The sequence below is a fragment of the Squalius cephalus genome, assembly GCF_949319135.1.
Source record: "Squalius cephalus genome assembly, chromosome: 13".
NCBI classification, from domain to species: domain Eukaryota; kingdom Metazoa; phylum Chordata; class Actinopteri; order Cypriniformes; family Leuciscidae; genus Squalius; species Squalius cephalus.
This window is the reverse complement of record NC_137134.1, coordinates 10,943,910-10,968,942: the sequence shown is the minus strand read 5'-3', so window position 1 is coordinate 10,968,942 and position 25,033 is coordinate 10,943,910. Positions and strand designations below refer to the sequence as shown.

General features: G+C 40.8%; 2 protein-coding genes and 1 long non-coding RNA gene across 3 annotated transcripts; all 3 read right to left on the bottom strand.

Annotated features, from left to right (window-relative positions):
- Positions 1 to 1,262: 1,262 nt before the first annotated feature.
- On the bottom strand, positions 1,263 to 3,184 carry LOC307170120 (uncharacterized protein). Its single transcript, XM_079891141.1, has 5 exons — positions 3,106 to 3,184; positions 2,693 to 3,022; positions 2,439 to 2,549; positions 2,206 to 2,303; positions 1,263 to 1,696 (listed from the first exon to the last, which is right to left on the bottom strand). The coding sequence occupies exons 1-5, from the start codon at positions 3,128 to 3,130 to the stop codon at positions 1,661 to 1,663; spliced, it is 600 nt and encodes a 199-aa protein (XP_079747267.1). The 5' UTR covers positions 3,131 to 3,184; the 3' UTR covers positions 1,263 to 1,660.
- A 14,921-nt stretch (positions 3,185 to 18,105) lies between these two features.
- Positions 18,106 to 19,811, bottom strand: LOC307170363. The gene is made up of 3 exons (XR_013823360.1): positions 19,322 to 19,811; positions 19,065 to 19,187; positions 18,106 to 18,802 (listed from the first exon to the last, which is right to left on the bottom strand). It is a non-coding gene; the product is annotated as an uncharacterized lncRNA (long non-coding RNA).
- Positions 19,812 to 23,119: 3,308 nt separating this feature from the next.
- Positions 23,120 to 25,033, bottom strand: LOC307170119 (uncharacterized protein). The gene is made up of 5 exons (XM_079891140.1): positions 24,981 to 25,033; positions 24,568 to 24,897; positions 24,288 to 24,425; positions 24,054 to 24,151; positions 23,120 to 23,548 (listed from the first exon to the last, which is right to left on the bottom strand). Exons 1-5 carry the CDS (start codon positions 25,003 to 25,005, stop codon positions 23,459 to 23,461), a joined length of 681 nt encoding a protein of 226 aa, XP_079747266.1. The 5' UTR covers positions 25,006 to 25,033; the 3' UTR covers positions 23,120 to 23,458.

Sequence of the window (25,033 nt, the reverse complement as noted above, 5' to 3'; positions counted from 1 at the left end):
AGCGTTCCAGTCTGATACGGCTGGACACAGAAAGCATAATCTGCATATGGAGAAGAGCAGCACTGTTATCAACTAATCTTACTTCAAGTTACTACTAATAGCTAACATGACACAAGTTCATTCTAAATCTAACTTTCTATAGAATGTGAATATTATGAACAAGAAGTTACTTGTGTCTGCACTGACGCTAGCATAGCTACACAATGGCTCAATGATAAAAGCAACACATGATAGTCTTAATACTGTCACCCCCAGCCTACAAGCAAGCCTGCAAATAGCCCGTCTTGTTGACAGAGGCTATTTATACTCACTCTGCCCTCCATTGTGTCTTTGAGTCAGACAAATTACAAATGAATGTAACCGATCTGAGTTTGAAGCTGCCATTTACCAAACTCATTATCTTCCCATCGCACATCAGCTCAGAGAGGTGTTTATTCTAAATAAAAATTAAGACATTTTTCGAAAAGTGGAAATAAATTGCCTAGTGAGTATTTAACAGTGGGAATACTGTGTTTAATAGGTCGGGTTAGTGGTAGGCGTAGAGCAGGGATTTCCCAAACACTGCAGGTTTGGCATGTTAGCGGCTCCAGGAACGTGGTTGGGAACCCCTGATGTAGAGAAGGTAATGTCAACTACAAGTAAAATCCCAATAAAAAAGAATCTATTTATGATTTTAATAAATATATTCATAGACACTGAGTACGTTGTTATTATTGTTTTATGAGTATGAATAGTATCTAACTACTATTTACACTTTGTGCAAAGAAAATACTGCCATTTTCACTTAGTGTAAATAAGATCTATCTCTATTTTCAGTTAGTGTAAATAGCATCTATTGCTAAGAAAATGCAGCATTGTTTTTACAGGTTTGCCTGAAATATATGGTCTATTTTTGCATCGCAACCCACTATACTTTAGCTCAGAAGTTTCTGGAAGAATAATATCATAAATTGAATGTCATTTTCAGCAAAGCTGTCAAGTCTGTACTTCCTGATTCTAAAACACAAGGGTTTGATGGTTTTGCTGAGCTTTTCGAAAAAGTCACGGGAAACTGAGTAATTAAAGGATTTCAAGTAAAATCTGTTTATAGAGTTTTGTTTCAGGCAGAAAGTGCTCCACACGTCTTCACTTGATAAATGTTTAAACCGCCTGTCTATATGTATGCAAAGTTTAATGTTTGTTTCATTTATCAACTGACCAAACTAGTGGAACATTTCATTTGCACGAAACCACACTGTATGTTAACCACACAGAAACAGAGCAGAAGTTACCAGTTTTAATATAAGAAGCAAATTATTTCGAACAATTAATATGCAAGCAAAAAATACATAAATACGATAAAATATATATTTATTAAGCGTTGTTCATGTTATTTCCACTCTAGCTCAATGGCAAATTTCTTTAAAATACAAATACACACACATAAAGTAGCTCAAATTGTAATTTGTAAAAAGTGGCTCTAACACACAGAAACCACATTGCCCTTTGGTTTACTGCAAACATGAACATCTCAGAGCACTGGCAAGAAAATAAAAATAGATAAAAAGGTCTGTATAGAGACAATAATACTAGAGAATACTTCATACAGCTTTTATGGGCTGAAGAAAAGAGTAGGTGGTAGACCACTGGTCTAGGTGGCCTGATCCTGGCAAGGCCGGTTTCATCTGGAGCGCTTGGCGAAAATAATTTCAGCATACTGGAAGAGGACAATATTATATATGAATGGCCATATACAGTATGATAGACATAATGTACAGTCAGACGATAGGAAAATAAACCCTAACAAGGAGATCAGGACCCCGAAATGAAGCATAGGGGTCTTGTATCATCCTGAAGGACCAATAGAAACAGATGAAGGATGATGTGAGAGATATAAAACTAGCACAATGATCAAATATAAAGTTTAGCACTAATTACAATAAATATATTTGACCAGAATGCTGCAACTAACCAATCAGAATTGAGTATCCCAGACAGCATGTGTGCTATGATTTTAAAAGTAATTTTCTAAAACACATTTCATATAGTTAATGTAATGTACATTATCTGAAGTTGAAAGGATTTAAGTCGATTAACCACTACTAAAAGATAACTATTATATCACTATACTAACCTAAGAGCATAGTGCAAAAATAATGTGAGCAGGTTATATTTAAACTAATATATTAAAAATAATTAAGATTATATATTTAAGAAGTATCTTACCTGTGGATCATTTGTGTTTTGAGCTGCAGTGGTACTTTGAGGTTTATCTGAAGTATTTTTAGATCTTCTAGTTGCGTCAATGCAGCTCTTCACCAAACCTGAAACAACCGTGAATAAACATCACTGAGACACTTCTTGACAGTTTCAACAAAGAGCAGATATGATATATGGCTGAAATTGTTTAGATTTAGAGTTTGTCTCCATGTAGTTAATTCAGTAAAAAATGTACAAACCTATCACGGCAATGCTCAGAAGCACATTCAGCAGGACAGATATGATGGTCATATTTCTCCATGGTATCTGGTGTTGTGGAGCGTCATCTGTCTGATTCCTGTGGACGGAGTCTGTAATATTATTTTGGACAAATTCTGTAAAAGGTTTGTAGTCTTAACAGAACAATGAAACTATTATTAGATCTTCATACAGTATATTCAATATGGAATCCATCATGTGGTTTATAAAGACATGAAATGATAAAATAACTCACCGCTGATGTAGATTTTGGTGCCGTTGCTGAATTTTAGTGGTTTAGATTTTACACAATAATAAACTCCTAATTCATCAATGGTGATATTTTTGATGAACAGACGACTGTTAGTTTTCACTGAGTATTTGTGTATAAAGCTGCTGTTTTCATTTTTAGGTCCTTCATATGTGCTGTTGTAAGAGCGTAAGATCAACACTGGAGGATCCGGTAATTTCTGTTTGTACCAGTAAATCTCCTTTATATCAAGATCACAGGTTATATTCACATCAGATCCTAAAGTTACTGGTGTGTTTGTTAGACTCTCTGTGGCTTGATACAACATGAACAGATCTATGAGAGAAAGAAAAACACATTTATTAAGATATAAAATCAAAAGAAAACTGACTCAATCAAATGTGACGTGAGAAACTCACAGATCTGCAGCTGTATGATCTTCATTGTCTGATCCAGATGAATAATATCTGCTATATGTGATCATTCAAACATCTCGAACTGTGAGCGGAAACACAAACCTCGACCACACAGACGAGAGGGGAAGTCAGAGCTGGCCTTCTCTGAGAGCACGATAATTCTTACATTTTTGAAGTAAGTAATAGTTATGTGTAATGTAAGTCTGTCAGAGCTACAAATCTTATTTCAGATTATTATTTAATATGGTATGCACTGAATGCACAATATTTTTCAGTTATTATTTATGTATTTGTTGTAATTTACATAACTGAAAATACACATTTTCCATTTGGGAATTTTCATTTGATTTAAAATAAAATAGAGATGCAACTTTCACCAGGATACATTAATTAAACAACACTTTGCACAATTCTAAGAATTACTGTACATGTAATTCTTATTTTGTAAATACTGAGTAATAAGGATACACAGTATGTGCTGTTTATATAGTGAATTAAAGAACTTATCTTTTTTTCCCCCTTTGGGATTTAATGGCATGCATCAGAGGGCTACAAACTCATATTAACATATTTTCACTGGCGTGTGATGCTGTGAAGTCCATTCCTGTGGGTTGACAGTAAGTGGGTTGGAAGCCAGAAACTGGTGAGTTAAATTTCACTGTAAGCTAATTTGTATGAAAATCAACCACTAAACAGTTTTTTTTTTTTTTTTTTTTTTTGCCTTTATTAATAGGACAGCAGACATATAAATATATACTCACAGTAGTACAAGTATACTTATAACTTGCTGGTTATGTCAAGCTTCATTTGCAAGCTTGATTGAATAAAAATGTCTGCTAAATGAATAAGTGTATATTTACAGTTTTCAAAAGTATGCAGATTTTTTCATGGTTTATGTAGTAAATGGGATGCTATAGACAAGGTTGTCCAGTAGAGGGCGGAATGGATTTGCATATGTTACCTTTTCTCTTGATGCACTAGAGAAGAGAGTAGTGTTATTCCAGTGTCAGTCTGTTATCTGATGAGGCGGTGTCGAGATGTGTTGTCCGTTCTGCACCCGTTAATAAAGATTCAAAGTAATTTATCTCCATGTCTCCACATTTATGATGCACCAAAGGATATTACATAAATGGCGACAAGGATAAAAAGGCACTAAGGAACCAGGCTGAAAATTGTACACGGAGTACAGTCCAGTGAGTGATGCAGAGGGTGCAAGTGACATCAACACAATTTACAGTGTATCACAAAACCTACCTAAAGTGGCTCCTATCACACAAAAGTTAAAGGTGAATGGCATGGAAGTGGAGTTTGAAGTTGACACAGGATGTGGGGTCACAATCATCAGCAAGGAACAATACTTTAAGCTATGGAAAAGAACAGACATGCCCGAGTGGAGATCATACAATATGAACTTGAAGACATATACAGGTGAGAAGATGGGGGTGCTGGGACAAGTCACAGGAAGAGTGACATGCCAGGAAGTAGAAAAAAAACTGGTGATGGTCGTAGTAGAAGGGGCAGGGACAAATTTGTTGGGCCGTGGCTGGCTAAGAGACTTAGGGCTGCTGCCACAGCTGGTAAATAAAGTAACAACAACTCCAGCTCTAAAATTATCAGATGTTTTAGACAGGCACACTGAAGTGTTCAAAGAAGAGCTGGGACAGTTTAAAGGCACCACAGCGAACATTCATGTTAACCCCGAAGCCCAGCCACGATTTTATAAGCCTCTACGTTTACCCTTCGCAGTAAAACCCCTGGTGGAGGCAGAGCTTCAAAGACTGGTGGAAGAGAAAATTATAGAACCAGTACAGTTTTCAGAATGGGCAGCACCCATTGTACCTGTGAGGAAGCCAGATGGCTCAATTCGAATTTGTGGGGATTATAAACTCACAGTTAACAGAGCATCCAGTGTGGAACAATATCCTATTCCTAAAGTGGATGATTTGTTTGCACAGTTAGCTGGAGGGCAGAAATTCTTAAAGCTGGACATGAGCCATGCGTATCAGCAGATCATGCTTGACACAAGTGCAAAGAAATATGTCACTATCAATACACACAAAGGACTGTACACTTACTTTAGGCTACCATTCGGAGTAGCGTCAAGCCCAGCCATCTTCCAATGCACCATGGAAGGAATCTTGCAAAACATGCCACACGTCACAGTTTATTTGGATGACATTTTAGTCACAGGGACTAGTGAGGAAGAACATCTAAGAAACCTGGATGAGGTATTGTCTAGGCTAAAAAGAAGTGGGCTGAGGCTGAAATGCAGCAAGTGTGAGTTCCTTGGAGAGGAGGTGGTATTTCTAGGCCACAAAATCAGTGCCGCAGGTGTGCAACCAGTCGCTGAAAAAGTCAAAGCGATCCAGGAAGCCCCCACACCACAGTCTGTGAGTGAACTGAAGGCTTATTTAGGCCTGTTGAACTATTATCATAAGTTCCTGCCTAGTCTATCCACCTTGTTAGCACCATTACATGCACTGTTGAGGAAGGAGACAAAATGGACATGGGGCTCTGAACAAAAAGAAGCCTTCGAGAAGTCAAAAGATCTTCTGCAGTCGTCAGCCATACTAGTGCATTATGACATAAAGAAACCGATCATTCTGGCTTGTGACGCTTCCCCATACAGGGTTGGAGCTGTGTTGTCACACAGGATGGAGGACGGCACAGAGCGGCCGATCGGATTTGTGAACACTGAATGCAGCTAAGAAGAATTACTCTCAATTAGAGAAGGAAGGTCTTTTGATTGATTGATTGATTGAAAACTTTATTTAACAACAACAATCAACACGAAGTGTTCAAAAGGATAAAAAACACAAAAAAGCCCAAAGGCTTGTTTCCATTGTGGTCCTTCAGATTCTAGCTGTCATTTTTGGTGTGAAGAAATTCCAGACATACTTGTATGGGAGGCAGTTCACCATTGTAACGTATCACAAACCATTGATTTCATTATTTAATGAACTGAGAGAAGTGCCAAAAATGGCATCGCCATGTATACAGAGATGGGCTGTGACATTGGGTGGATACGAATACACCATTGTTTACAAAGCTGGCAAGGAACATCAAAATGCTGATGGACTAAGCAGACTGCCTTTAACAGAGAAAGGAGTAGAGACCCGAGCAGAGGAAGAAATTGTACTCCTACTTGAAGAAAATGATGTGCCCCTTGTCAAAGCAGAACAAGTGAGAAAATGGACAGACAAAGATGCAGTTTTAGCTCGAGTGCGAGAGTATGTGCTCAGAGGATGGCCAAAGAGAATGGACGAGTCCGTTTTTGAAGCATGTACTAAGAAACGAGAGGAACTCAGTGTACAGGGAGGCTGTGTTCTGTGGGGAGTGCGCGTGGTGATTCCCCCGCCGGGCCGTGCTGCTCTACTGAAACAATTACACATCAATCACCCTGTAATAACCCGAATGAAAGGTTTGGCACGAAGTTACATGTGGTGGCCACAGATGGACGTGGAAATAGAAGGCATGGTAAAAACTTGTGCCACATGCCAAGAGAATCGAAATTCTCCACCCTGTGCACCTTTACATCCGTGGGAGGTGCCGAATCTGCCATGGAGAAGAATCCACATTGATTATGCTGGTCCGTGGTTGGGGAGAATGTTTTTAATCGTAGTGGATGCCTACTCTAAATGGCTAGACGTGTACCTGTTAAACAACTCTACCTCTACTGTGACCATTCAATGCCTGAGACAAAGTTTTAGCCAACATGGGATACCTGAAATGGTGGTGTCGGATAATGGCAGTAGTTTCACAAGTGCAGAGTTCCAAGAGTTCATGACCCGAAATAGCATCAAACACATCACCACAGCACCGTATCATGCAACTTCTAATGGACTGGCTGAATGGGCGGTGCAAACTTTCAAAAGTCTAATGAAGAAGAGCACAGGAGATTCCATTGAGACTTGCTAGAGCATTGTTCAGTTACAGGATCACACAACAGTCGACTACTGGGAAATCTCCTGCGGAACTGTTGTGTGGAAGAAAACTAAGGTCTACCTTGGATCTCATCCATCCTGACTTTAAAAGTCAAGTGCAGGAAAAACAGATGAAGCAAAAGTTTTACCATGATCAACATGCTAAAATGAGACAGGTGACTGAAGGTGACCAAGTGTACACCAGGAACTTTGGTTCAGAGCCTATCTGGATTCCTGGGACAGTTCAGAATCAGACGGGACCGGTGTCTTGTACTGTTGCACTTGGAAATGGCCAGATAGTGCGCTGGCACATAGATGCAGTCATGCGTTTTGAAGGAGGCGTGGCTTTGGAGATGCTCTGAAGGGAGGCTGGGATCTCATGCTTTCAAAGATAGCTTGATATTGCTAGCCTCTCCGAAATTGCCTAGCCTACCTTTACAAATATGCTATTATTTTTATAATATGCTTTGTTATAACAATATATGGCATTTGGTCTATTGAGTATTTTTAATATTTCCTTATGGTTAAGGATCGAGTTGGAGGAAACATCTATGAAAGAGGGGGATGAGTTAACATCAATGACATGAGTGTCACATTCTCCAAAGACACTAATGTGGAGCAGACAGAGGAAACAACCAAGGAGGTGTTAAGGTCAGAAACTCCTTTGGTGAAAGACAATTTAGAGTTAAGGAGGTCGACGAGACAGAAGAAGACTCCGAGTTACTTACACGACTATGAGTAGTTAGAAGTGAGTTCCCCAGCCACAGGGCAAGAATGCGTCCTGGAACTGACTGGGACGGAGGTAGTCCACCCGAAGTCCCTAGTTTATGTTGAAAATGTACAGATGTTATGGTTTGTGTTATTTTTCTTACATATATTAAACCTTGGTAAAATTTACAATAGTTATAAAACATGTGATATATGGTAAAGAGTAATGTAGATAACTATTTGAAGCTAGTGTTATCTGGGGAAATGGGATGTAGTAAATGGGATGTTATAGACAAGGTTGTCCAGTAGAGGGCGGAATGGGTTTGCATATGTTACCTTTTCTCTTGATGCACTAGAGAAGAGAGTAGTGTTATTCCAGTGTCAGTCTGTTATCTGCTGAGGTGGTGTCGAGATGTGTTGTCCGCTCTGCACCTGTTAATAAAGATTCAAAGTAATTTATCTCCATGTCTCCACATTTATGATGCATCAAAGGATATTACAGTTAAAAAAAAAAAAAAAGTTTAGATATATATAAAGGAAATAAGGCCTACTTTTAAGTCCATTAAGATGTATGCATTGTTATAATACATTCATCAACATCAATATTTTAGGTTAAAACTGATATCTATCTATCTATATATCTATCTATATTAGCCTGACGTCGTCATACTCAGATTCTAGTCAGAATGTGAGTCTGATACTGCTCCGTTGGGCTGTGATTATGGGGCGTGTTTCAACTGAACCAGGAAGGAAAATGCCTCTGCACTCAATTGGATAGACCTACAACCAATCAGAGCAACGGAGTAAGTGACTATGTTTTTCATTCATGTTTCCGATCGACAAATGCCTTGATCGCGGTTCTCTGTTCCTCTTTTAAAATGAATGTGTTGTCGATATCTTCTATAACAGACACGATGGCGGAATCTACACATGATGTTTTATAAACAAAGTTCAGGAGGAGCACATTCAAATAATCAATCCAATCAACTTTTCATCAAACAATTACCGTCTACACTATCTGCATGAGAGGAAGCATATATTATTTTCACTCTGTCAACTCACCTAACATTCCTTGACAGTTTTCAGCATCCCTCCACTCACTCTCGGCTTGTTCTTCCACAGCCTGGAATACGGGGGGAGTACTTTGGGTTCGGGCCGAATACCGAGCCTGGAGCCCTCTCCTCGGACAGCACGCCAAATATGCATTTATTCTAAATGACTTATTTGTAAGTGTGAACTCGTAAAATCTCAATTCTCCAGTTTTTAGTTTTAGAGCATGTCTGAGGATAACCAGCTACGGCTGAACTCATAAGCATACAACATATCATTTCGAGTGAAAAAACGAAGAGAAAATCCCAAAAAAGTAAAAGGTACAAGACTGTGTACATATTTTCATTTCCGAGCGAAGGAACTACTCATCCCATAAACCAGGGGTGGGGAACCTTTTTCCTATCAAGGGCCATTTACAAATTTTTAACATTCTTTAAGGGCCATTGTAATGAGCAGGGGTGTTTCTAGGTTTTAAAAACATCAGGAGCGGAGCCCGAAACATCAGGGACTGGGGGTGGGTAACAAGATAACATGATTCGATTCAGAGAATAATGTATATTTTAGTCCTATATGCAGGGGGGCAGACTGGTTAAAAAATTCAGTCCTGGCACTGTAGCCACACCAGCCCATATTACCACACAGACACACACATTCATGTGAGGCAGTTAGGGGGGTTCGGGGGCATGCCCCCCCGAGAAAATTTTGATTTCTCTGACCTACATATGTGCATTTTAAGGTGTTTGAAGGCCAACATTTTTTGATAACAATAGCTTTAAAAGCATGTCAGTGGGCAGTAGCATAAATTATTTGTCAAGCAGATAACAGATTCTTAAACATGAGAATGAGGATAAATGTTGAAATGAATGATCCACACTACAAAATGGAAATGCAAAATGTTTCTGCTTATTGTTGACAATACACAATCACATATTCCAAACAGGAATGGCCTTAAATGAGAAATCTTTCAAGGATTATTTTGCATAGATGTAAACTTTTTAGCATTAAAGATTGGTTTCAGCATCTTGTTTCCTTCTTGAGTTAATCAATGTTTTTGGCACTATTAAATCAGTTCAATTAAATTTCAATTGTTCACTCATAAAGACAGTCACTTGTCACCACCTACTGGCTTAATGATGCAAGTTGCTCAAACACAGACAAGCGGAGTGATACAAACTGTGAAAAGGCTGATGCTGGTGAAATATTCGAACACATTCGAGGACCTTATATATAGGCTACATATCAGAGTTAAATAGGAATACATTGTAATAATGTTAATCAAGCAGCCTAAATCACATGACTGCGCAGCAATATTTAAGCTCATTATACAAAGGAAATAATACAGATCTAGACAAATTGGGTTGCTTATAGGCTAAGAATGTCATGAACAATCATTTAGGCTAGATGTAGGCCTATTTTTCACATTTTTGGTCACAAAATATTTAGTCAGCTTTGATGACTTTGCAATATTGATAAAATGTTAGAATATTAATAATGAAAACTGAGTAGGCTATGACAAAATGTGTAACATTTATAGCCTACAAAGGAATACAAAAGCCCCAACAGAGTTTTGACGCAGCTTTAATCTCCCTTTTGGTTATTTCAATACTTAATTGACGACAGAACACGACGTTACATGCTAGTAGTTTATTTTGCGTGATACAGGGCGCGCCACATTTGCGCGTGATTGAAGAGTGCGCGCCGCGAGCAAACGGCTGGCACAACGTAAGTAAGTTAGTTTTTCTGAGTTTTACTCACAACTGACAACATGTGGTCTGACAGAAGACTGTGTGGCGGTGCTGACTGCGTTATTTATTTATTTTTTTAAATTGCTGTGAGATTGTTTGCTGTTGCGCGCAAATCCTGGAGATGAACTTGGAGATAGGCTTAAATCACTCACGTGGTGCGTCTCTGTGTGAGAGGTGTGAGAGACAGATTTCAACAATCACCAGTCAGAGACAGCAGCAAAGCCATAGTAGCACAATACAATTAGGCAATATATGATTTCAGGGGGTTACTATTGTCCGGTTTCATATTTGTCAGTCAACTTTTAAAAATACATTCGGGACTGAAGCCGCCTCTGGTAATGAGGTTCAGTGTTTGGAAGGAATAAGACAGGGTCGGCGTGACTGGGACTCGTACGTTTTATTGGAAACTCAAAACTATAAACAAAACAAAAGGTGCGCAGGCCGCGCATTCACCATAGCAGCCTCGTTACAGCACAAAAACAGTCACAAAATAATGTCGGCCACTCATTCCACTTTTAGTCAGCCACTCATTCCACTTTTAGTCAACCACTTATTCCACTTTTAGTCGGCCACTCATTCCACTTTTAGTCGGCCACTCATTCCACTTTTAGTCGGCCACTCATTCCACTTTTAGTCGGCCACTCATTCCACTTTTAGTCGGCCACTCATTCCACTTTTAGTCAACCACTTATTCCACTTTTAGTCGGCCACTCATTCCACTTTTAGTCGGCCACTCATTCCACTTTTAGTCGGCCACTCATTCCACTTTTAGTCGGCCACTCATTCCACTTTTAGTCGGCCACTCATTCCACTTGCTGTCGGCCACTCATTCCACTTTTAGTCAACCACTTATTCCACTTTTAGTCGGCCACTCATTCCACTTTTAGTCGGCCACTCATTCCACTTTTAGTCGGCCACTCATTCCACTTTTAGTCGGCCACTCATTCCACTTTTAGTCGGCCACTCATTCCACTTGCTGTCGGCCACTCATTCCACTTTTAGTCAACCACTTATTCCACTTTTAGTCGGCCACTCATTCCACTTTTAGTCGGCCACTCATTCCACTTTTAGTCGGCCACTCATTCCACTTTTAGTCGGCCACTCATTCCACTTTTAGTCGGCCACTCATTCCACTTGCTGTCGGCCACTCATTCCACTTTTAGTCGGCCACTCATTCCACTTTTAGTCGGCCACTCATTCCACTTGCTGTCGGCCACTCATTCCACTCCACTTTTAGTCGGCCACTCATTCCACTTGCTGTCGGCCACTCATTCCACTTGCTGTCGGCCACTCATTCCACTTTTAGTCGGCCACTCATTCCACTTTTAGTCGGCCACTCATTCCACTTGCTGTCGGCCACTCATTCCACTCCACTTTTAGTCGGCCACTCATTCCACTTGCTGTCGGCCACTCATTCCACTTGCTGTCGGCCACTCATTCCACTTTTAGTCGGCCACTCATTCCACTTGCTGTCGGCCACTCATTCCACTTTTAGTCGGCCACTCATTCCACTTTTAGTCGGCCACTCATTCCACTTTTAGTCGGCCACTCATTCCACTTGCTGTCGGCCACTCATTCCACTTGCTGTCGGCCACTCATTCCACTTGCTGTCGGCCACTCATTCCACTTGCTGTCGGCCACTCATTCCACTTTTAGTCGGCCACTCATTCCACTCCACTTTTAGTCGGCCACTCATTCCACTTGCTGTCGGCCACTCATTCCACTTGCTGTCGGCCACTCATTCCACTTTTAGTCGGCCTTAGTCGGCCACTCATTCCACTTTTAGTCGGCCACTCATTCCACTTTTAGTCGGCCACTCATTCCACTTTTAGTCGGCCACTCATTCCACTCATTCCACTTGCTGTCGGCCACTCATTCCACTTTTAGTCGGCCACTCATTCCACTTTTAGTCGGCCACTCATTCCACTTGCTGTCGGCCACTCATTCCACTTGCTGTCGGCCACTCATTCCACTTTTAGTCGGCCACTCATTCCACTTTTAGTCGGCCACTCATTCCACTTTTAGTCGGCCACTCATTCCACTTTTAGTCGGCCACTCATTCCACTTTTAGTCTTCCACTCCACTTTTAGTCAGCCACTCATTCCACTTTTAGTCGGCCACTCATTCCACTTGCTGTCGGCCACTCATTCCACTTGCTGTCGGCCACTCATTCCACTTGCTGTCGGTGTACGAGTCCTCAGTCCTTCTCTCTCTCCCATCTCTCACTCTCCGGCAGCTTATATCTGGTCTCTCCAAGGTAATTACTGCAACAAGACACAGGTATTCATAAAATAAACACCAGCAACAAAAAAATATAACGTTATAACACATTTATTCCTCCGCCAAGCAATGTAGTTCCAGAGAGTTTGCCAAGCAACACATGAAGCAACAAAGAATCACAAACGGCAGTTGCGCAGTAATACTAATGTAATGTGGTCACAGGTGTGTGTTTGTTGAATAATTATTTTAAAAAAATGATTAAAAAAATAAAACGTCTTGTCATTCGCGTGCTGATGCGCTGTTCTAACATGCGCTTTTCTGAGCGTGTAAACGTAAAACTCACATACAGTTCACCCAAATTTTTTTTTAAAAAAAATCTGTCATTATTTACTCACTCTAATGTTGTTACAAACCTGTATTCATTTCTTTCTTGTGCTGAACACAAAAGAAGATATTTTGAAGACTGTGGCTAACCAAACAGTTGCTGGTCCCCATTGACTTCCATTGGATGTCACTGGGGTACATCAACTGTTAGGTTACCCACATTATTCCAAATAACTTTTATTTAACTTTTATTTTCAACAGAAGAAAGAAACTTATTCGAGCTTAAAACAATTTGAGAGAATTTTAATTGTCATCATTTACTTTGGTGAGAACTATCCCTTTAATGTTAATAAAACAACAAAACACAAAGAGGTAATCACTCACTGCTCTTGACTGAGAACTTTAATAGATTATTTAATTTGTAAATTAAGTTGTGTATGTATGTGTATCTTTATTCTTAATATTTAATAACAAAGAAAATAATGACAGTGATGTTTATCTTCGCCACTTTGGCCTAAATGTCTGCCATTCTTTTTTATTTTATATTTTTTTATTATTTTATATTTTGTTACCTAAGGCTTTATTTTTAAAATAGGGACATTAGTTTGGCTGTAATGCTCAAGTCACTTGCAAAATAGTAAAACCAACATGAAAAAGAATCGTGATAAAATCGTGAATCGTGATTTTCCTGAAAAAAATTGTGATATTTTTGCCATATTGTTTTATAATAAATTATTGAACACATATCACTAACCTCTCTAGTGCGATGGTTGGAACTGCTTCTCTTTGGCAAGGCGTCTGATGTCACATGGTAGTGATGATGATGCTACTCGCAGCTGGTTTTCCAAGTTTGAGTCAGTCAGTCTTGAGCGGAATCGAGTCTTTGCAAGAGTCAGTTTTGAAAAGAACTGCTCACAGCAGTAAGTCGTCCCAAACAGAGATGCAAATTTCAGTGCATGTCTCCTCAGAATGGGAAAACCATCAGAATGTACATACAGTTTATAGAACTCGAGCAGAGGGAGGTTGTTGTACTTAGCTTTGAGCTCGTCATTGCTTTGAAGCTCAATAATTTCAAGTTGTAGGTTGTCAGGTACATCAGATGGTTCCACATTAAATGGCGTAGCAAATATCTTCAGTTCCTTTTGTTTACTTTTCATGTCCTGAAATCTCTCGCCAAATGCCTGACGCAGTTTTGCACACTCACCAGCATATTCAGTTGTTATAGCAGGCTTTTGTTCTTGTAGAGTAGGAAAATGCACAGTGTTACCCTTTTCCAGTTGCAATTGCCACAGCTGTAATTTCACTTCGAATGATTTCACATTTGAAAGCAGAGAGCTGAGAAGCTGGTTCGGACCTTGAAGCTTGACGTTCAGCTCTGACAGGTACTTCGTTATGTCCACCATAAAGGCCAAATCACACAGCCACTTGCCATCCCTTAGTTCCGCAACAGGTTTTCCCTTAATCTCCATGAATTGTTTTACTTCGTCTCTCAGTTTGTAAAACCGTGTGAGCATATCTGCGCGACTCAGCCATCGCACCTCACAATGGTAAACCAGATCTCCGTACTCAGACTCAAGATCACTCAGTAACTCTTTGAACTGGTGGCTGTTTAACCCTCTGCTTTTTATGAAATTTATTGTGGAAACGACAGTTGTCATTACACTGTTGAGCTTCAGGGAATGTGCACACAGGCTCTCTTGATGTATGATGCAGTGGCATACAACTAAATCACTTGGATCGAGACTGAGACGACTCATTTCTTTTTTGACCAACGCAGTTAATCCCTTTTGCGAGCCAAGCATGGCTGGAGCTCCATCAGTGACAAGGCCACTTAACTTTTCAAATGGTAGTTCAAATTTGTTCATCACCAAAACAACTTGCTCAAACAAATCTTCACCTTTTGTAGTGCCATGCATGGCTTGCAAAGACAGCAATTCCTCGCTCGTATCAAATTCAGCAGTAATCCCACGCACAAAAATGGCTAGTTGGGCAGTGTTTGTTATGTCTGTTGTTTCATCGCAGGCCAGAGAGAAAAACTTGCCTGAGTAACATTGTCTCTGTCAGAATGCGGTCTTGTAAAAACTGCTTGTTGGGCAACCAAACTCCGCAGAAGAGTGTGAACTTTATTCAAACGCATTTGTCCTTGCAACTCATCGAGTTTAGAATGTTTCGAGCTGTAATGACGTTCGAGATTTACCTTTTTCATCACTGCAAGCGCATCCCCACAAACTAGGCAGACTGGCTTGCCTTTCACTTCAACAAAAAAAAATCATTTGTCCATTTTTCTTGAAAAGCGCGACATTCTGAATCTACCTTTCTTTTTTTGACAGTCACCATGATGCATTTCAGCGATGACAACCGCTACGTGTCTGTTGCGTTCATTCTGACTGTGACCCGGACACAGTTGGAAGCGACCACCCGGAAACCTGACTCTATCTATTATGTTATTTTATAATATTATTGTATATTATCTATTATATTAAATGTAACGTGGTTAGTTAGTTAGTTCAGAGAAGGAGGAGGCGGGAACCGGCAAATGTTTAAACCACTTTAATACATTAATACGCAAATGACAAAACGAAAGTAAAAGCAGCAGCCCCTCGTGGATGACTACCACACACACATAAAGTAAAGTCCATGCCTGGTCCTCCGCTGTCTTCGTTCCGATCCTTTTGCGCCTCGAAGCTGATGAGTGAGAAACTTGAAACCGGTGCGGGGCGCGGTGAGAAACTTGAAACCGGCGCGGCGCGCGCGCCCCCAAGCTCATCCGTGAGAAACTTGAAATCGGTGCGGCGCGCAGGTGACTCATTAACACTCGCGCTACTGGCCTCGCCCTGCTCTCAAGGCTCGTGGACTCGTGCTGCTTGCCACTTTGCCTATTTTGTGTTTTCTATCACAGGAAAAGTAATTGCTGAGGGTTTTGTTTCTGAATTTTTTTTTCTTTTTTCTTTTCTTTCTTTGGGAGGAATTGACTCGCGGGCCGCATCAAACTGCTTTGCGGGCCGTAACCGGCCCGCGGGCCGGACGTTCCCCACCCCTGCCATAAACCACCGCGCCTCACTGAAGTCGACTGAAGCCACAACCGCGAAAGAGCCTGCCCTTTTGAGCGACTTTCAAATCTAACGACGCGAACTTTTTCCTCCAGTGCGGTCATTTATCGTAGTGAATGTGCAGTTAATAGCAGTTCTTTCAGTAGTAATCGTGTAAATAAAAGTGTTTTATATAGTTATTGTGTATTGAATTTTATATTTATCATCGTGTATTTTATATTGTGTGCGTGTGTGAAAGCGGTTAACGATAACTGCGAAGCCTGCGAGGGTGGGAGGAAAATGAAAAGACTGGCTGGGAGTCGGATAGCAAGGCTCGTGGACCACGGGTGCAGATCTGGCAGTCCGAGGCGTTCTGCTCATCGGTTTCACCGGCCCACGGGCAGGTTGCTGACAAATACTCAAACAATTTCCCACTTGTGGTCCATGCTCATTTTATTCATGAAGTTATAGTTCATCCATTTTAATAACATTTAATGTATTGTCTTAATATCCACAACAAGTGAAAATTAAAACGTGATGGTCAGCAAACCAGAAAGTGCACCACGCCACCAGTCTGATGCATGGACCGCTCTTGGACCACCATCATATTCAGTTTATTAACTTGCCATGAATTATTACACAAATGTTCAGTAAATGCATGTATGCCTAGGCTAAATACTGTTTTGACAGTGGCATCATAAAATGCTTGATATGACTCATACCATATGAAGGCTACAGTAGCCTAGCTAACGTGAACGATAATGCTAACTAACGTTACCAACCTCCCTGCAAAACTCACCACAACTTTGTAGGTCTTTCTTGTCCCTCATCCTGGCCCTTACAAAACCCACAAGCTGACCCTCGGGCACGCTAACGTTACACTCAGCTACATGACCTGATTTGAAGTGGTTTTCACCCCTTTGAACACTTTTGTTTTCCTCCTTGAAAAAAGCCATCATGGCAGCCAAGAGATCATGATTGCACTGATAAGTCTACAGTGCAAAAACCATGGCAAAAACGCAACACAGGTTTTTTTGTTATATATTTTTTTTTATTAATGATCTTCAGTCTTCACGGACCTTCGCGGGGTTTAACCAGACAGTTACACGAGTTCCACCAATCAGATGCATCACTGTGGGATTGTTCAGGATTGTGGGTAATGAAGTACTTATCCAAGACATCGCGAATAAAAGGAATTTATCTCAAAACAAGGCTAGTGCCCCATGAACTTTTGGCGTTTATATGAGCATATACAATCGCTTAGTACAGCCGTAGCTGGTTTTAAGTCTACCATGTATGGTTACGTTTTTATGGCTTATACCCCAACTGTCAATGGAGAAATTGTATTGAATTCTTACTTCCGGCACCGGCTGTGGGCGGGACTGTGATGCTCTATTCAACAGTATGAGTTTATTAAAGCACAGCGAGAAAAATGGAAGCAGTTTAGTGGATTTTCAATAGTAAAGTTCAAAGATGATAGAACTCTGGAGATGGTGCTCTTTGTGATTGTTTGTTGACAGAGCCTGGCATGTCTGTCACATTCACTGCCACGGCAACCAATATAAACTCCTGTCTCCTGTGTTCCAGCCACGGGGCCATTAGAAACTCCTCTCTCCTGTGACACGGCCACGGAGGCCATCCCCAAGACGCCTGTCTCTGCAAGGCCCGCTCCCTGGCTCCATGAGCTACTGGTGCCTCCATGGTGAATGGGACGCGGGGGATGTCCTGGAGGATCGTTGTCCTGCCAGAATCCACCTGTAAACCTGGACACATTACGCTACTGAGAATTTGGAGAAATGTGCTTAATTGTCACCGTAAGAGCCATAATTGGAATAATTAAAATGTAACACTAAAAGCTTAAATGTTTGAGTAAGTATTTAAAATAGTTTAGGTTTATGTTATTTCTGTTTTTGTTATTTCTGGGGGGGGGGATATCTAAGCTCGAGTTGAAGCTGCTTCCTCGAGCCCCTCCACTGCAAACAGCAAGCAAAATACGCTTAACCTTATTATCTTAAAGATTATATGGGCAAAGGAACTCGTGAAATAAGTTTTAATATGACCTAAATTTAGCAAATAGACAAAATCCACATCCTAAGATTTAGTCCTTGCACAGAACCTTGTGTTTTAAAGCACACTCAGTGAACAAAGGTTCACAACACAACGAAAATGCAAATTGGATTTCATACATTTATAGCCAATGTAGTCACTTTAGTCAATGTTTTTGATTTATTGTCAGCAAATGTTTTTTGAAATCCTGGTTTTCTTGCTCAACACTGCCCTCTTGTGGTCAGGAGGCATTTCCTTTGTGCTGTGACTTATTTTTTGTTTCAACAGAAATAAACAAATTACAAAAGCATAGAACAAAGCCAGCAGGAAACATGAAAACATTATTTCTGGTCACATATTCCTGATTCTAGGACATATTATGAAAATGAAAATCTTGCATAATTGGGTATTATGTTTTTTATACTGACTTTCCCCTAAACAGCACATACATTGATATCAACCATATTTATAAGCTTTATACTTTAACAAAGAGAAAGACATATTGTTTTACATTATATTTTCATGTAACATATCAGTGTTTGTGTTGAGTCTTGAGGTTGTTCGAAATCCATATCTTGAAGATTTTGTAGGTCTGTGTCTTGAAATAGTTTCAAGTCGTCTCTGTTTCTTGCATGAACAAACACCTTTAAGAGTCCTTAAAAGTGACAAAGTGAATTCAGATTTAACATTGAATGAGTAGTTCAGCCAAAAACATTATTTATTCACCCACATTTCATGGTTTTGTTCTTTCTGTAATATAATAATTGTAGTCACTATAAAGAGCTGTAACTGCAAGATCTGTTCAAATATTCTTTTTTTTTTTTTCTTTAAATAGCATACTGATTTTATAGTGAGAATTCAAGAGCACAATGTCCACATTTGGAGACATACATGTATAATTTCACCAAAGAGCTCACCTATGATCACAATGATCAGAAGACCATTTATGAAAGCAGATATGAAGATAATAATCTGCCAATGTGTCTGATTCTTCTCAATGTTCTTCACCACTGTATGATTCTGGATCTCTGGAGTTGGTTCTATATAATATATAATATATTCAGGACTGTGCATCCATTGAAATGTTTAGTTACTTTACATAACGGTCTAAAAAGGATGCATTGTATAATAATTTGTTGTATAACATCAATATGATCACTGAATGTTCACTCACCAGTGATGTGTAGTCTGGTGCCGTCGCTGTATTTAGGAGGAGCGTCTGTTGTCATACAGTAATAAAGTCCTAAATCATCAATAGTGACATTATTTATGAACAGGCGATGTTTACTTTGCACTGAATATTTTTGTCTAAATCTATTATTGTAGTAATGAGGAGTTGCAGATGAGAAAGAGCGTAATATAAAAACCGGAGAATCTGGTAGTTTCAGTAATAACCAGTTAACCTCCTTTACATCAAAATCACAGTTTATAGACACATTTTGACCCAAATCTGTTAGTTGATCAGTTAAAGTCTCCGCAGCTTCACACCATATGAGCAGATCTGTGAAATAGACACAACAGACACATACTATGGATTATTATTATGTCATTAAACATCATAAATCAACTTATAAAGAACAATAAAATATTCATGAAGTACAATAAACTCACAGAGGTAAAGCTGCACAATCTTCATGATGTTAAAACACTTGTTTCTTTCACCCGACTGTAGAGATGTAACTTTACCTCAGAGCTTTCAGATGAATATGGTGATTAACCACAATCAAGAGGAAGTTAAAGGCAGGTTTGCTCTGGCCACACGTTTAGTTTTGTTGTCGATTTGTTCAAAACTCAACCCTTGACCTATATATATAATCTCTTGTCTTTTAAAAATATATATTTATCTCTATAATTCACTGGCAGCAAAATGACCCAAGACACTGAGAACAGCCCAATTTTTCTTTCTTCAGTGTCATTCAAACACACATATTATGTTTTCTTCAACTGTAGTATCACTCTAACCCGTGATTATTAACTCATAAATTTAGAGGAGGTTTATGGCTTCTCTCTCTTGAATTTCAATGCTCTCAGAAGCCACTAATTCACCATTAACAATATTTATCCTCGAGGCAAGTGAGTATTTTAATTAATCTGGATTGAATTTCGTTTTGCCAAGTCCACCTTTTAACTAGAAAATAGTAGGAAGTGTGGAACTTATTTCTCACATTTGTTATAATCTTTGTTAATGTTAGTGAATACAAATTCAGCTGTTAATTTTTAGTTCATGTTAGCTCAGGTTCATTAAATTGTCACATTCACCGTCTGTCATCGTCCTGTCTGCACTACACTTCCCAGAATTCCCAGTCATCATCACCTGCACCTGGTCTTCATCATCATCATCATCTGCATCACCTGTGTTTAGTTATTAGCCATTGTTCTTCATCACCGTCACCTGTCTTCACTCGTTGTCATCTGTGTATTTAAGTTCCTGTCTTTCAGTCTTCTGTGTCGGTCAATGTTTAATGTTAGGTTCCTGCTCTGAGCACACGCTCCCTGTTTTTGTGTATCTGTTATGTTTGAGAATTAAAACCTTGGAATTCATCATCTTCGTGTTCGTCTCCTACTTCATCCACCCGGAAGCCTGACAGATTGACCGACCAAGGTAATGGATGAACACCTCAAATTCATCCTCGTGGCTCAGGAGAACCACGACATCCTGAGCTTTGCCAAGGAGTTTTGGCAGCTCGCCCTCTTAAGCTCTTTGAAGGACGAAACCCTCAGCACCCTGTTCTGGATCGGGGCCTCTTTCCATCGTCCTCTCAACCTCCCAGACACCACCGGACTGAGTTGGAAGGAGACGGTAACCCGGTGTCTGGAGAGTGTTGCGACCCGGTCCAGAACACCACCCAACCCAGCACTTCACGCCAGTCCAGCCGAGCCCGCACTTCACGCTAGATCTGCCGAGTCCAAAGCAGTATGCGCCGTGCCCGCCAAGCCAGAGACTGTCCGCCCAGTGTCTCCTGTTCCTGTCCTCAGCCAGAGTCCGGACGAGAAGGACTTAATTGACCTTTTTTCAGAGCTTCCTTCGCCGCTGGTCCTGCCCAGCTCAGAGCCCTCTTCGCCGCTGGTCCTGCCCAGCTCAGAGCCCTCTTCGCCGCTGGTCCCGTCCAGCTCAAAGCCCTCTTCACCGCTGGTTCCGTCCAGCTCAAAGCCCTCTTCACAGCGGGTTCCGTCCAGCTTAAAGCCCTTTTCGCCGCTGGTCCCATCCAGCCCAGAGCCTTCACCGCTGGTCCCGTCCAGCCCAGAGCCCTCTTCACCGCTGGTCTCGTCCAGCACCGAGCCTTCTTCACCGCTGGATCTGCCCAGCACAAAGCCCTCGTCGCTGGATCTGCCCAGCACCGAGCCCTCGTCGCTGGATCTGCCCAGCACCGAGCCCTCGTCGCTGGATCTGCCCAGCACCGAGCCCTCGTCGCTGGATCTGCCCAGCACCGAGCCCTCGTCGCTGGATCTGCCCAGCACCGAGCCCTCGTCGCTGGATCTGCCCAGCACCGAGCCCTCGTCGCTGGATCTGCCCAGTACCGAGCCCTCGTCGCTGGATCTGCCCAGCATCGAGCCCTCATCACTGCCCAGCACCGAGCCCTCTCTGGTACCCGGGACTTTTCCCAAGTATTTTTTGGGGGGGGGCCATAGGGCTCCGTCCTGGCCACTCGAGGGGCCATGGCCACCTGAGGGGTCCTCACCATTATGGCCACCTGAAGGGTCTTCTCCGCCGTGGCCACCTGAAGGGTCTTTTCCGCCATGGCCACCTGAAGGGTCTTCTCCGCCATGGCCACCTGAAGGGTCTTCTCCGCCGTGGCCACCTGAAGGGTCTTCTCCGCCGTGGCCACCTGAAGGGTCTTCTCCGCCGTGGCCACCTGAAGGGTCTTCTCCGCCATGGCCACCTGAAGGGTCTTCTCCGCCGTGGCCACCTGAAGGGTCTTCTCCGCCGTGGCCACCCGAAGGGTCCGGACCGCCATGGCCACCCGAAGGGTCCTCACTGCCGTGGTTGCCTGAGGGGACATCACCGCCCTGGCCACCCGAAGGGTCCGCTCCGCCGTGGCCGCCCGAGGGGTCCTCACCGCCGTGGCCGCCCGAGGGGTCGTCTCCATCCTGGCCACGCCCACAGCCTGCTCCACCGTGACCACACCCACAGTCTGCTCCGCCCTGGAGGCTTCCTGCCTTGTCTCCCTTGCCTTGTCTTCCCCGTCAGCCTCCAGGGCGCCCACCCTCCCACCCCTTTGGTCTTTCTACGGCGCGAGGACGCGCCTACCGGGAGGGGGGAGTAATGTCACATTCACCGTCTGTCATCGTCCTGTCTGCACTACACTTCCCAGAATTCCCAGTCATCATCACCTGCACCTGGTCTTCATCATCATCATCATCATCTGCATCACCTGTGTTTAGTTATTAGCCATTGTTCTTCATCACCGTCACCTGTCTTCACTCGTTGTCATCTGTGTATTTAAGTTCCTGTCTTTCAGTCTTCTGTGTCGGTCAATGTTTAATGTTAGGTTCCTGCTCTGAGCACACGCTCCCTGTTTTTGTGTATCTGTTATGTTTGAGAATTAAAACCTTGGAATTCATCATCTTCGTGTTCGTCTCCTACTTCATCCACCCGGAAGCCTGACATAAATAATATTTACAGATACAACTTTTGTTTTTAATAATGTATTTCAATAAATTAAAAAAAAAAAATAATAATTAGCATGAATTAAAATTAATAAATGCTGTAGAAGTATTTCTTTTCATCGTTAGTTCATGTTTACTATTGAAGTTAACTTATGTTAACTTATGTGGTTCGTGTCATGTTCACTTGGTTAAAGTTTAAACCTCTTGATGCAGCAAGTGTGTGTGATCGTGTGTTCATCAAGTGACCAAACCAGTGGAACACTTCATTTGCACGAAACCATGCGCGTGTTAACCACAAAAAAGAAAACTGTGCAGAAGTTAGATGTTTTTAAACATGTGCAAAAGTATTAAAAACAATTAATATGCATGACAAAAATTATCTTTAAATTTATTGACATTGTTCTCTTGACTTCAAGTTTTGTCAAATCTATGCAAAACATAAACTGGCAGAAAATATCATGATTTCCTATATACAGCAAATATATAAGCTATATATACTACTATAAGCAAGATCTCCATTTAAAACAGTAACAGCAAAAAGTGTTACTATCATACACACACTGCATATTAACATGCAAAGCAGCAAACTCATAAATGGAAATGGAAATTAAAATCTACAAATGTAAAACATAATAACAGGAAATTTTAGTTTGTAAAAAAAAAAAAAAGCATATATAGGCACACTCTGTATTCATAAAGTGTATCACATCACACATTGGCTGTAGACAGTAGTGCTCTGCTCCTGACTAGGCCTGGTGTTACTGGAGCACATGAAGAAATCAACTTCAGCACACTGAAAGAGGACCATATTATATATGAATGGACATATACAGTATGATAGACATAATGTACAGTCAGCCGATAGGAAAATAAACCCTAACAAGGTGATCAGGACCTGAAATGAAGCATAGGGGTCTTGTATCATCCTGAAGGACCAACAGAAACTGATGAAGGATGATGTGAGATATATAAAACTAGCATAATGATCAAATATAAGGTTTAGCACTAATTACAAGAAATATATTTGCAGAATGCTGCAACTAACCAATCAGGATTGAGTATCCCAGACAGCATGTGTGCTATGTTTTTAAAAGTAATTTTCTAAAACACATTTCATATAGTTAATGTAATGTACATTATCTGAACTTGAAAGGATTTAAGTCGATTAACCTACTAAAAGATAACTATTATATCACTATACTAACCTAAGAGCATAGTGCAAAAATAATGTGGGCAGGTTATATTTAAACTAATTATATTAAAAATAATTAAGATAATTTATTTAAGAAGTGTCTTACCTGTGGATCATTTGTGTTTTGAGCTGCAGTGGTACTTTGAGGTTTATCTGAAGTATTTTTAGATCTTCTAGTTGCGTCAATGAAGATCTTCACCAAACCTGAAACAACCGTGAATAAACATCACTGAGACACTTCTTGACAGTTTAAACAAAGAGCAGATATAACATATAGCCGAATTTGTGTATTGATTTAGAGTTTGTCTCCATGTAGTTAATTCAATGAATTTTTACAAACCTATTAATGCAATGGTCAAAAGCACATTCAGCAGGACAGATATGATGATGGTCATATTTCTCCATGATATCTGGTGTTGTTGAGCGTCATCTGTCTGATTCCTGTGGACGGAGTCTGTAATATTCTTTTGGACAAAATCTGTAAAAGGTTTGTAGTTCAATCTTTATTCAGTTTCAGTCTTTAATAGAACAATGAAACTATTATTAGTTCTTCATACAGTATATTCAATCTGGAATCCATCATGTGGTTTATAAAGACATGAAATGATAAAACAACTCACCGCTGATGTAGATTTTGGTGCCGTTGTTGAATTTAGTTGGTTCACTAGTTTTCACACAATAATAAACTCCTAATTCATCAATGGTGATATTTTTGATGAACAGACGACTGTTAGTTTTCACTGAGTATTTGTTTTCAAAGATGCTGTTTTCATATTTACATCGTCCTGTGTTGCTTAAAGTGCGTAAGATCAACACTGGAGGATCCGGTAATTTCTGTTTGTACCAGTAAATCTCCTTTATATCAAGATCACAGGTTATATTCACATCAGATCCTAAAGTTACTGGTGTGTTTGTTAGACTCTCTGTGGCTTGATACAACATGAACAGATCTATGAGAGAAAGAAAAACACATTTATTAAGATATAAAATCAAAAGAAAACTGACTCAATCAAATGTGACGTGAGAAACTCACAGATCTGCAGCTGTATGATCTTCATTGTCTGATCCAGATGAATAATATCTGCT

What these genes read in the sequence shown, in the direction of transcription:
- LOC307170120 (XM_079891141.1), bottom strand. Translation starts at nt 3,130, where the DNA reads ATGAAGATCATACAGCTGCAGATCT. An exon ending in GATCATACAGCTGCAGATCT is followed by an intron (nt 3,023 to 3,105) that starts GTGAGTTTCTCA and finishes TTTCTCTCATAG; the next exon opens with ATCTGTTCATGTTGTATCAA. An exon ending in AAAACACAAATGATCCACAG is followed by an intron (nt 1,697 to 2,205) that starts GTAAGATACTTC and finishes GTCCTCTTCCAG; the next exon opens with TATGCTGAAATTATTTTCGC.
- LOC307170119 (XM_079891140.1), bottom strand. Translation starts at nt 25,005, where the DNA reads ATGAAGATCATACAGCTGCAGATCT. An exon ending in CACCAAAATCTACATCAGCG is followed by an intron (nt 24,426 to 24,567) that starts GTGAGTTGTTTT and finishes AACCTTTTACAG; the next exon opens with ATTTTGTCCAAAAGAATATT. An exon ending in TTTGACCATTGCATTAATAG is followed by an intron (nt 24,152 to 24,287) that starts GTTTGTAAAAAT and finishes CGGTTGTTTCAG; the next exon opens with GTTTGGTGAAGATCTTCATT.